Raw genomic sequence first — 13,225 nt, forward strand, 5'->3', positions numbered from 1 at the left:
AATGGATTAAAAAAAAAAATTGCAATCGCTGCCAAAGGTGCTTCAACAAAGTACTGAGTAAAGGGTCTGAATACTTATGTAAATGTGATATTTCAGTTTTTTGCTTTTAATACATTTTCAAAAATGTCTAAAAACTTGTTTTTGTTTTGACATTATGGGGTATTGTGTGTAGATTGGTGAGGGAAAAATCGATTTCATATATTTTTTAATAAGGCTGTAACGTAACAAAATGTGGAAAAGGTCAAGAGGTCTGAATACTTTCCGAATGCACTGTACATATACAAAAGTATGTGGACACCCCTTCAAATGAGTGGATTTAGCTATTTCAGCCACACCCGTTGCGACATATGTATAAAATCGAGCACACAGCCATGCAATTTCCATAGACAAACATTGGCGGTAGAATGACCTTACTAAAGAGCTCAGTGACTTTCAACGTGACACCGTCATAGGATGCCACATTTCCAACAAGTCAGTTCGTCGAATTTCTGTCCTGCTAGAGCTGCCCCAGTCAACTGTAAGTGCTGTTATTGTGAAGTGGAAACGTCTAGGAGCAACAACGGCTCAGTCACGAAGTGGTAGGTCACACAAGCTCACAGAACTGGACTGCAGAGTGCTGAAGCGCGTAGCATGTACAAATGAAGCACGTAGCATGTACAAATGAAGCACGTAGCATGTACAAATGAAGCGCGTAGCATGTACAAATGAAGCGCTTAGCATGTACAAATTGTCTGTCAGCACAAGAATTGTTCCTCGTGATCTTCATTAAATAGGTTTCCTTGGCCGATCAGCCGCACACAAGTCTTAGATCACAATGCCCAATGCCAAGTGTCGGCTGAAGTGGTGTAAAGCTTGCCGCCATTGGACTCTGGAACAGTGGAAACGCGTTCTCTGGAGTGATGAATCACTCTTCAACGTCTGCCCCAATGCATAGTGCCAACTGTAAAGTTTGGTGGAGGAGGAATAATGGTCCGGGGCTGTTTTTCATGGTTCAGGCCCCTTAGTTCCAGTGATGGGATATCTTAATGCTACAGTATACAGTGACATTCTAGATGATTCTGTGCTTCCAACTTTGTGGCAACAGTTTGGGGATGGTCCTGTTTCTACATGAAAACACGCCCATGCACAAAGCGAGGTCCATACAGAAATATTTTTTTGAGATCGATGTGGAAGAACTTGACTGGCCTGCACAGAGCCCTGACCTCAACCCCATCGAACACCTTTGGGATGAATGGAACGCCGACTGCGAGCCAGGCCTAATCGATCGCCCAACATCAGTGCCCGACTTCACAAATGCTCTTGTACCTGAATGTCCCCGCAGCAAGTCCCCGGAGCAATGTTCCAACTAGCGGAAAGCCTTCCCAGAATAGTAGAAGCTGTTATAGCAGCAAAGAGGGGGACAACTCCATATTAATGCCCATGATTTTGGAATGAGATGTTCGATGAGCAGGCGTCCACATACTTTTGGCCATGTAGTGTGTGTGTATGTATGTAGATATATATATAATAATACTATACATATATATATAATACTGTATAATAACATTAACTTTGAATGTTGTGCAATTTCCTGGCCACAAAATAGGATTAATGAATTATTGGTTCATGAGGTCTCCATTTTCTGCAGGTCCACATTGCTCTTTAATTGATTTAATTGAATGGGGATGACAGCGCCCCTCAATGGTACTTGGCCTTCTATGGAAAGAGCAGGCACGTGGTGGAGCTTAGGATAAGAGAGAGCCGGGCAGTAATTGAACAAATGTTTCAACAATTGGAAGTGTGGTTTTACAATGAAAAGTTCTTCCATGATTCCATCAAGACCGATTCATGAAATGTATCTTACGGAACACTTTATATCATCAGGGACAACGATGGAAATAAGTCATTGTATTTATTGTGCCGTCCCTGTCATAACGCTGCTGTGGATACGCTTGCTTTTTAAACTGGCAAATTAAATAAATACATTTGTTAATGTACTGAAACATCACAATAGGCCTCTATGCTTTGGATTGTTATAAAGTTACATTACCCACCCTTGGATTGTTATAAAGTTATATCACCCACCCTTGGATTGTTATAAAGTTATATCACCCACCCTTGGATTGTTATAAAGTTATATCACCCACCCTTGGATTGTTATAAAGTTATATCACCCACCCTTGGATTGTTATAAAGTTATATCACCCACCCTTGGATTGTTATAAAGTTATATCACCCACCCTTGGATTGTTATAAAGTTATATCACCCACCCTTCTTTGCAGTGACCCCATCTCTGCGGACCCGCCCACTCTGACATCATCAGCTGTATTTTACCTTTGACCCTGCACCTCCAAGGCCATGTGTCGCCTGTCGATGACCTCACTATTCGTCTGCTTCTGGTTGGTGGGGAGGGGTCAGTGTGACGCTAGCTTTCAGGACTCCATGGGAGAGCTGCACACGGAGTTCGCCGTCAGCCTCTACCAAACGCTCAAAGAGACAGAGAATAACTCCAACCTGATCGTGTCGCCGCTGAGCGTCTCACTGTCCTTGGGACTTCTGCAGCTGGGCGCCCGCGGCAACACGCTGGCACAACTGGAGGCGGCACTGGGATATGACGTCAACGGTAAGACCCCCGCCACGAGTGGGTGGTCAGGGTACTGGGTGGTCAGGTTACTGGGTGGTCAGGCTACTGGGTGGTCCGGTTACTGGGTGGTCAGGATACTGGGTGGTCAGACTACTGGGTGGTCAGACTACTGGGTGGTCAGGCTACTGGGTGGTCAGGTTACTGGTGGTCAGGTTACTGGGTGGTCAGGGAACAGGGTGGTCAGGTTACTGGGTGGTCAGAGTACTGGGTGGTCAGAGTACTGGGTGGTCAGAGTACTGGGTGGTCAGGGAACTAGGTGGTCAGGTTACTGGGTGGTCAGGTAACTGGGTGGTCAGGGTACTGGGTGGTCAGGCTACTGGGTGGTCAGACTATTGGGTGGTCAGGCTACTGGGTGGTCAGGTTAGAGGGTGGTCAGGCTACTGGGTGGTCAGGTTACTGGGTGATTCAGGTTACTGGGTGGTCAGTATACTGGGTGGTCAGGTTACTGGGTGGTCAGGTTACTGGGTGGTCAGACTACTGGGTGGTCAGGTTACTGGGTGGTCAGGGTACTGGGTGGTCAGGTTACTGGGTGGTCAGGTTACTGGGTGGTCAGGGTACTGGGTGGTCAGACTACTGGGTGGTCAGGTTACTGGGTGGTCAGGGTACTGGGTGGTCAGACTACTGGGTGGTCAGGGTACTGGGTGGTCAGACTACTGGGTGGTCAGGTTACTGGGTGGTCAGGTTACTTTGTGGTCAGTGTACTGGGTGGTCAGACTACTGGGTGGTCAGGGTACTGGGTGGTCAGGTTACTGGGTGGTCAGGTTACTGGGTGGTCAGGTTACTGGGTGGTCAGACTACTGGGTGGTCAGGTTACTTTGTGGTCAGTGTACTGGGTGGTCAGACTACTGGGTGGTCAGGTTACTTTGTGGTCAGTGTACTGGGTGGTCAGACTACTGGGTGGTCAGGGTACTGGGTGGTCAGACTACTGGGTGGTTAGGTTACTGGGTGGTCAGACTACTGGGTGGTCAGACTACTGGGTGGTCAGGTTACTTTGTGGTCAGTGTACTGGGTGGTCAGACTACTGGGTGGTCAGGTTACTTTGTGGTCAGTGTACTGGGTGGTCAGACTACTGGGTGGTCAGGTTACTTTGTGGTCAGTGTACTGGGTGGTCAGACTACTGGGTGGTCAGACTACTGGGTGGTCAGGTTACTTTGTGGTCAGTGTACTGGGTGGTCAGACTACTGGGTGGTCAGGTTACTTTGTGGTCAGTGTACTAGGTGGTCAGACTACTGGGTGTGTAGGCTTGTGTTCAAAGCCCATTACCAACACACCTTGTTCAATGAATCAAGGTCTTGATGAGAAGTCGATTCTAAAGCAGTTTTAGTGCTGGGGTGGAACGAAACCCTGCATTTGTTTGCAGACCCCTATAACTCTCTGTGTCCAGTCAGCGGGGATGGGGGCCACAGCTGTTGAGTGCAGGTAATAACATGCTGTGTTGGTACAAAGACAGAGCACTTTAACTAACATCTAAGTGTGGGTTTATTTTGCTCTCTATTACTGTTAGTTCAAGTGTTTCTAGGTGTGTGCATACCATTCCTTTACACTGGTGCTGGGCTACACCGTTGCTACGGGGCCCTGTGGGCCGGTTGGCCAAGGCAAGGTAGAGTAGAGTGGTGTCTGGAGCTCTAATACCTGCCCCTGCTTTATAATCTGATTATTCAGAGGGTAATACTGAGACTCTGGGGTCGAAAGGCCACTGTGTTACACTGCAATAGTGACAGCAGACACTAAACAAGTAGAGTTCACAAGTCATGTGAAGGACTTACTCCAGGCAGGGACATAATAACATATTCTCTTGATTTATTTAGCATACTTGATTGAAAAAAAAGGTGCAGGTGGCAAGGTGTCAGAGTGAAGAAAACCAAGGTTGTTATACATGTGGTATGGATCTGGTGCCCCAAGTAGGCCGAAATGCACTTACTAATGCAGACCTGGATTAAATGGGTTGGCTCACGCCTGGTCTCTTTTTCACTCATTGATTCTAGCGGGAACCTTTCCACTTGGCCTAGCCACTGATTCCACTTCCTGTCTCTCCAGACATGCATGTGCAGGACTTCCTGTTGCGGTCGCAGGGGGACGTGGGTAACTCCAGTCACGGGGTGCGGCTCCAGCAGGCCTGCACCCTATTCATCCAGACCGGCGTCCAGCTCCTTCCTGTTTTTACCCAGCATGCAGCAGCCCTGAGCAACAACAGTCTGGTCCGAGCCAACTTCAGTCAGCCCAACCACACCCACAGCCAGCTGCAACAGTGGGGACGCAACCACGGCACCGGTGAGCCGCTCCAGTCCGGTGGCAGCGGGGAGCTGTTTGGGTCTGGCGAGGCCCAGGGAGAGGCCTCGTTGTGGGGCAAGCGGCTGCAGATGGCCCTGGTCAACACAGTAAACTTCCGGGGAGTGTGGCAGAAACAGTTCCTCTTCACTGATACCCAGAACCTTCCCTTCACCCTGTCGGACGGCAGCACCATCAAGGTGCCCATGATGCACCAGGCCACAGAGGTCAACTTTGGTAAGTAGTAGTTTATTTTAAAGGGACCATGTGCAATTAAAAGCACATTTCAGACAGTGAAATATGCACCAAAGTTCATTTTCACCCACAGTCCCTAGTGAGAACAGGATAGCAATAGTTTTCTGTCGGGACTGTTTTTTGATGCTGTAATTGAACTTGTCAGTTCATCCCTTACATACTTATCGGTTCAACACTTACATACTTATCGGTTCATTACTTACATACTTATCGGTTCAACACTTACATACTTATCGGTTCATTACCTACATACTTATCGGTTCAACACTTGTCAGTTCATCACTTAGAAACTTGCCAATTCATCACTTAGATACTTGTCAGTTCATCACTTACATACAGTCAAATCAAGCACAAAACAACACAATTAGAGTTTTGATTAATAGTATAGTAGACATTATACAAGACATTGTAAAGTGTTAATGTTTAGTGCTTCAGCCTGTGCATTGCTTCCTCTCTGGGGTTTTAGGCTGGATATCTGTAAAGCACTTTATAAAATAAAAGTGCATGATTGATTATATCCTGTGATCTTATATAAAATGGTCGTTCCTTTGGTTTCCCTGTATGTGCAGGTCAGTTCCGTACCCAGTCGGACCAGCGTTACACAGTCCTGGAGCTGCCGTACCTGGGCCACTTCCTCAGTCTGCTGGTGGCTCTGCCCAGTGACAGGAAGACACCTCTGTCCTCGCTGGAATCCCAGATAACAGCCCGCGCTGTGGCCACTTGGGAAACTGGCCTCCGCAGAACCAAGATGGATGTCTTCCTCCCTAGGTACATGTTGATCTCAATATGTATTTATCTGAACTTTAGTGATACCATGGTAGTCGCTATATATATATATATATATTTCCTAGCACAAAGTGTCCTAATCTTCATGGTGTCTGATCTACTGTAGCATGGCAAAACAGGTGTATGGTAGAGTAATGGACTGGCTTTTACTTACAGGTTTAAAATGCAGAATAGGTTCAACCTGAGGTCGGTTCTGCCGTCAATGGGGGTCAGCGACGCCTTCAACCCAATGGCGGCAGACTTCACTGGCATCTCAGGTACAGTACGCTCATTCAACTGCCTTATTCTGGTTAAATATGAGATCCATTTGGCTGGTCCTAAGATCAGTTTGTGCTTTTGCCTATTCCATTGTCAAGCCAAAGTTTTTGCATGACAATTCCCTAAGGAACTGGCTGTAGAGCAACAAACAGACTGGCACCCAGGCTAGAGATCCATGTCATCCTCAGGACAGATGTCTGTCCAGTACTTACAGCATTGTGTTTGTTATCTCTCCACAGCAGAGGAAGGCCTGTATGTGTCAGATGCCTTTCATGAGGCCAGGATCGAGGTAACAGAGGACGGGACCAAGGCAGCTGCAGTAACAGCTATGGTGCTACTCAAACGATCCCGAGCTCCCGTCTTCAAAGCAGACAGACCTTTCTTCTTTCTCCTGCGACAAGTCAGCACAGGTAGGCATACCATACAAAAAATGGACAGATAGCTGACATGATCTGCGTGAACACTGACGTCACAGGAAAAGGAGAGCACTATTTTGGCGTTTTATTGCCGTTACAGCATCACCTTGTTAGTTTGGTCGTCTATTTATCATCTCTCTCTCTCTCTCTCTCTCTCTCTCTCTCTCTCTCTCTCTCTCCAGGATCTGTTCTATTTATGGGGCGTGTGGTGAATCCAGCTGAACAGGCACCCTAAGACCTCCTCCACCACCCTAGGACCTCCTCCACCACCCTAGGACTCCCTCCACCACCCTAGGACATCCGCAACCACCCTAGGACCCCCTTGCCCCCATCCTAGGACCCCTTACCCCCCCACCCCACCACCACCCTAGGAACCCTTACCCCCTCCACCACACCACCCTAGGACCCCTTACCCCCTCCACCACACCACCCTAGGACACCCTCTACCACCCTAGGACCACCTCCACTACCTTACCCCCACCACCAAGCTCGGACACCCTTACCCCCTCCACTACCCTAGGACCCCTTACCCCCCCACCCCACCACCACCCTAGGACACCCTTACCCCCACCACCACCCTAGGACCCCCTTGCCCCCATCCTAGGACCCCTTACCCCCCCACCCCACCACCACCCTAGGAACCCTTACCCCCTCCACCACACCACCCTAGGACACCCTTACCCCCTCCACCACACCACCCTAGGACACCCTCTACCACCCTAGGACACCCTTACCCCCTCCACCACACCACCCTAGGACACCCTCTACCACCCTAGGACACCCTTACCCCCACCACCACCCTAGGACCACCTCCACTACCTTACCCCCTTCACCACCCTAGGACCACCTCCACTACCTTACCCCCACCACCAAGCTCGGACACCCTTACCCCCTCCACTACCCTAGGACCCCCTCTACCACCCTAGGACCCCCTTACCCCCTCCACCACCCTAGGACCCCCTCTACCACCCTAGGACCCCCTTACCCCCTCCGCCATACCTTACCTCATATTCAACCATTCTAAAGATCTACTTTAACTGTATATAACAATATGAATATGTATATATGAATAGTGTGGAAATAGTATTTTTGTTGTCTCTTGGTGTCTTTGCTCTATAAAACTGTTCAATGTAACATCTTCTGTTGTTCTGTTCTATAACTGTTATGTGCTTTGTCATGTATTTGTACATTTTATGTGGACCCCGGGAAGAGTAGCTGCTGCGTGTGCAGTAGCTAATGGGGATCCTAATAAACTAAACTACCCGTATTTATTGGTGACCAACAAGAGGGTCAAGACACTTCAGGAAGAGGAACAATATTTTTGTACATTGTAAATAAAATGTTCATAACTTGGTGTTTTCTACCAAAAGTGTTTTGGTCCATTTTTTTACTGCAGCTGTATTATAGGCCTTACACTTCCTGGCTGATGCATGGTGCCACTTCCCTGGCTGATGCATGGTGTCAGAGAGGATTCAGAAACTCTCACATCTACCACATTTTATTCAAACTCAACTGATCACTGCTGTTTCCCATAGTTTGTGTGATAAAAAAAAAAAAATCTCTCCAGAAGGTGAGTTTTTTATTTATCACCCGTCACATCTCCAACGAGAAGCCTCAACAACATGCAAAGCCTCACATTTCCTTGAAAGAAAGTGAAATAAAACATAATAATGACACTTACTGAACAACTGAGACTTTTATTTACATGGACATTCAAAATATAAAACTTTATTCATGGTAATACAAAAAAATTTACTTCCTCTGGGAATTTGCTTTAAATAATTCACAAGTTATTTACATCTATACAGTGTATTCAAAATACTATTTTGGTCGGGTCCTCTTTACAAAACAAAAACAAGTATGGCAAAAACTTGGTCCCTATGAGGGGAGGAGGTATTGGAGAGAGACCGAGACCCTATGAGGGACGGGGTATTGGACCAGAGACCCTATGAGGGGGGGGGGGGGTATTGGACCAGAGACCCTATGAGGGAGGGGGTATTGGACCAGAGACCCTATGAGGGAGGGGGTATTGGAGAAAGACCCTATGAGGGGGGGGGGGGGGGTATTGGAGAGAGATCCTATGAGGGGGGGGGGGGGGGGGTATTGGAAAAGAGACAGAGACCCTATGAGGGACGGGGTAATGGAAAAGGGGGATAGGCAGGGAGAATAACCCTGAAGTACCCTCTCATGTACATTTTACCAGTAGGCCTTTGGTCTCAGTCTTCTCAAGTGGCCCCTGTGGATAGGCCAAGTACCCCCAGGGGTCCTAGTTGGTACCCCCAGGGGTCCTAGTTGGTACCCCCAGGGGTCCTAGTTCCCACCCCCAGGGGTCCTAGTTCCCCCGGTTGGGAACCACTGACCCAGCATATTGAGGTTTCTTGTCAGTTTCAAGACACTGACACAGAGGTAGACAGGCCAACGGCACTGTCTTCTCATTCCTTGGGTTAGTTAGTATACTGTATATCCCTCTTCTCTCTCTGTTTGACTCTTTCTGCCTGGGTGAAAGGTGCAGGTTGAGATGTGAAAGGATGAAGGTTAGGGGTGTAGGGATGAGGGCTAAAGGTTGAAACAGAACACAGCCGGTGATACAGGACCAGAACACAGTCAGCGATATAGAAACAGAACACAGTCAGCGATACAGAACCAGAACACAGTCAGCGATATAGAACCAGAACACAGTCAGTGAAATAGAACCAGAACACAGTCAGCGATATAGAACCAGAACACAGTCAGCGATACAGAACCAAAACACAGTCAGTGATACAGAACCAGAACACAGTCAGCGATACAGAACCAGAACACAGTCAGCGATACAGAACCAGAACACAGTCAGCGATACAGAACCAGAACACAGCCAGCGATACAGAACCAGAACACAGTCAGCGATATAGAACCAGAACACAGTCAGCGATACAGAACCAGAACACAGTCAGCGATACAGAACCAGAACACAGCCAGCGATACAGAACCAGAACACAGTCAGCGATATAGAACCAGAACACAGTCAGCGATATAGAACCAGAACACAGCCAGTGATACAGAACCAGAACACAGTCAGCGATACAGAACCAGAACACAGTCAGCGATATAGAACCAGAACACAGCCAGTGATACAGAACCAAAACACAGTCAGCGATACAGAACCAGAACACAGCCAGTGATACAGAACCAGAACACAGCCAGTGATACAGAACCAGAACACAGCCAGTGACATAGAACCAGAACACAGTCAGTGATACAGAACCAGAACACAGCCAGTGAAATAGAACCAGAACACAGCCAGTGACATAGAACCAGAACACAAATCAAAGTTTATTTGTCACATGTGCCGAATACAACAGGTGTTGACCTTACTGTGAAATTCTTACTGACAAGCGCTTAACCAACATTGCAGTTTAAAAAAAATACATTGTTAAGAAAATCAAATGAAAAATGTAATAATTACACAATAAAATATCAATAATGAGGCTATATACATGGGGTACTGGTACAGAGTCAATGTGTGGGGGTACAGGTTAGTTGAGATCATTTGTACATGTAGGGGTAAAGTGATAATAAACAGCGAGTAGCAGCAGTGTAAAAACAAAGTGGGGGGTGTCAATGCAAATAGTCCGTGCGGCCATTTGATTGTTCAGCAGTCTTATAGCTTGGGGGTAGAAACTATTAAGGAGCCTTTTGGACCTAGAATTGGCGCTCCGGTACCGATTACCGTGCGGTAGCAGAGAGAATAGTCTATAACTTGGGTGACTGGGCCTTTTTTTTGGGCCTTCCGCTGACACCGCTTAGTATATTTAGGTCCTGGATGGCAGGAAGTTTGTACAGCCCAGGACACGGATGTACTGGGCTGTACGCACTACCCTCTGTAGGGCCTTGCGGTCGGATGCCGAGCAGTTGCCATACCAGGCGGTGATGCAACCGGTCAGGATGCTCTCGATTGTGCAGTTGTAGAATATTTTGAGGATCTGAGGGGATAATGGTGTTGATGTGAAGCATGACCAGCCTTTCAAAGCACTTCATGGCTACCGACGTGGGTGCTATGGGGCGGTGGTCATTTAGGCAGGTTACCATGGCTTTCTTGGGCACAGGGACTGATATAGAAATAGTAGACAAACACACAGGATAGAAAGTCTAGTTGAACTAAACAGAGAAACTAAACAGAGCAGAGGAGTTTTAGTTATAATCATGTAGTGGAGTTCAGGAGTCATCTAAAGTGATAAATTAATAAATTGAAGTTAGTTGAGTATTCAAAACTCAAAACAAGCAGTCAGACAGTAATACAAAGAAGGGTTTCGGTCGTCCTACAATCTCACCCAAATTATCATGGAACCTACCAGGTACAACCCTAAATCCGTAAACATGGGCACCCTCATAGATATCATCCTGACCAACCTGCCCTCTAAATACACCTCTGCTGTCTTCAACCAGGATATCAGTGATCACTGCCTCATTGCCTGCGTCCGTAATGGGTCTGCGGTCAAACGACCACCCCTCATCACTGTCAAACGCTCCCTAAAACACTTCAGCAAGCAGGCCTTTCTAATCGACCTGTCCCGGGTATCCTGGAAGGATATTGACCTCATCCCGTCAGTAGAGGATGCCTGGTTGTTCTTAAAAGTGCTTTCCTCACCATCTTAAATAAGCACGCCCCATTCAAAAAATGTAGAACCAGGAACAGCTATATCCCTTGGTTCACTCCAGACCTGCCTGCCCTTGACCAGCACAAAAACATCCTGTGGCGTTCTGCATTAGCATCGAATAGCCCCCGCGATATGCAACTTTTCAGGGAAGTTAGGAACCAATATACACAGGCAGTTAGAAACGCTAAGGCTAGCTTTTTCAAACAGAAATGTGCATCCTGTAGCACAAACTCTGAAAAGTTCTGGGACACCGTAAAGTCCATGGAGAATAAGAGCACCTCCTCCCAGCTGCCCACTGCACTGAGACTAGGAAACACTGTCACCACCGATAAATCCACGATAATTGAGAATTTCAATAAGCATTTTAATACGGCTGGCCATGCTTTCCACCTGGGTACCCGTACCTCGGTCAACAGCCCTGCACCCCCCGCAGCAACTTGCCCAAGCCTCCCCATTTCTCCTTCACCCAAATCCAGATAGCTAATGTTCTGAAAGAGCTGCAAAATCTGGACCCCTACAAAACAGCCAGGCTAGACAATCTGGACCCTCTCTTTCTAAAATTATCCACGGCAATTGTTGCAACCCCTATTCCTAGCCTGTTCAACCTCTCTTTCCTATTGTCTGAGATCACCAAAGATTGGAAAGCTGCCGCGGTCATCCCCCTCTTTAAAGGGTGAGACACCCTAGACCCAAACTGTTACAGACCTATATCTATCCTTCCCTGCCTTTCTAAGGTCTTAGAAAGCCAAGTTAACAAACAGATCACCGACCATTTCGAATCCCACCGTACCTTCTCCGCTATGCAATCTGGTTTCAGAGCTGGTCATGGGTGCACCTAAGCCACGCTCAATGTCCTAAATGACATCATAACTGCCATCGATAAAAGACAGTACTGTGCAGCCGTATTTGTTGACCTGGCCAAGGCCTTTGACTCTGACAATCACTGCATTTTTATCGTCAGACTCAACAGCCTTGGTTTCTCAAATGACCGCCTCACCTGGTTCACCAACTACTTCTCAGACAGAGTTCAGTGTGTCAAATCGGAGGGCCTGTTGTCCGGACCACTGGCAGTCTCTATGGGGGTGCCACAGGGTTCAATTCTCAGGCTGACTCTTTTCTCTGTATACATCAATGTCGTCGCTCTTGCTGCTGGTGATTCTCTAATCCACCTCTACGCAGACGACACCACTGTATACTTCTGGCCCTTCTTTCGACACCAGACGAGTTTCAATGCCATACAACACTCCTTCCGTGGCCTCCAACTGCTCTTAAATGTAAGTAAAACTAAATGCATGCTCTTCAACTGATCGCTGCCCGCACCTCCCCGCCCGTCTAGCATCACTACTCTGGACGATTCTAACTTAGAATATGTGGATAACTACAAATACCTAGGTGTCTGGTTAGACTGTAAACTCTCCTTTCAAACTCAAATTAAGCATCTGCTTTCCACCAGACACTAGGAGATGAATTCACCTTTCAGCTGGACAACAACATAAAACACAAGGCCAAATCTACACTGGAGTTGCTTACCAAGAAGACAGTGAATGTTCCTGAGTGGCCGAGTTACAGTTTTGACTTAAATCTACTTTTAAATATTTTTGCAAGACCTGAAAATAGTTGTCTATCAATGATCAACAACCAATTTGACAGAGCTTGAAGAATTATGAAATAATAATGCGCAAATGTTGTACAATACAGTTGTGTAAAGCTCTTAGAGACTTACCCAGAAAGACTCACGGCTCTTAGAGACTTACCTAGAAAGACACAGCTGTAATCGCTGCCAGAGGTGATTTTAACATGTATTGACTCAGGGGGTTGAATACTGATGTAGATAAGATACTTCGTATATAGGTATTTCATTTTCAATACACTTGCAAAACTGTCTAAAAACATGTTTTCACTTTGTTATTATGGGGTATTGTGTGTAGATGGGTGAGCAATTTTTTTTTAATCAATTTTGAATTCAGGCTGTAACAGTATG

At 47.0% G+C, this 13,225-nt stretch overlaps 1 protein-coding gene and 1 pseudogene across 1 annotated transcript in view; one reads left to right on the top strand and one right to left on the bottom strand.

The window, feature by feature from the left end:
- Nucleotides 1–7,945, top strand: part of LOC106586899 (putative serpin E3) — a 9,752-nt gene extending 1,807 nt beyond the window's left edge. The window contains exons 2-7 of the mRNA XM_014174634.3: nucleotides 2,263–2,603; nucleotides 4,662–5,129; nucleotides 5,717–5,915; nucleotides 6,090–6,190; nucleotides 6,431–6,601; nucleotides 6,790–7,945. Coding sequence (XP_014030109.1) covers nucleotides 2,339–2,603; nucleotides 4,662–5,129; nucleotides 5,717–5,915; nucleotides 6,090–6,190; nucleotides 6,431–6,601; nucleotides 6,790–6,842 — 1,257 coding nt within the window. The 5' untranslated portion in view covers nucleotides 2,263–2,338 and the 3' untranslated portion in view covers nucleotides 6,843–7,945. The remainder of the gene's footprint in view (nucleotides 1–2,262; nucleotides 2,604–4,661; nucleotides 5,130–5,716; nucleotides 5,916–6,089; nucleotides 6,191–6,430; nucleotides 6,602–6,789) is intronic.
- Nucleotides 7,946–10,735: 2,790 nt separating this feature from the next.
- Nucleotides 10,736–13,225, bottom strand: part of LOC106596321 (integrator complex subunit 6-like) — a 28,944-nt pseudogene continuing 26,454 nt past the window's right edge.

This window comes from Salmo salar, chromosome 25 (genome assembly GCF_965601325.2).
Source record: "Salmo salar chromosome 25, fSalSal1, whole genome shotgun sequence".
Lineage (NCBI taxonomy): Eukaryota > Metazoa > Chordata > Actinopteri > Salmoniformes > Salmonidae > Salmo > Salmo salar.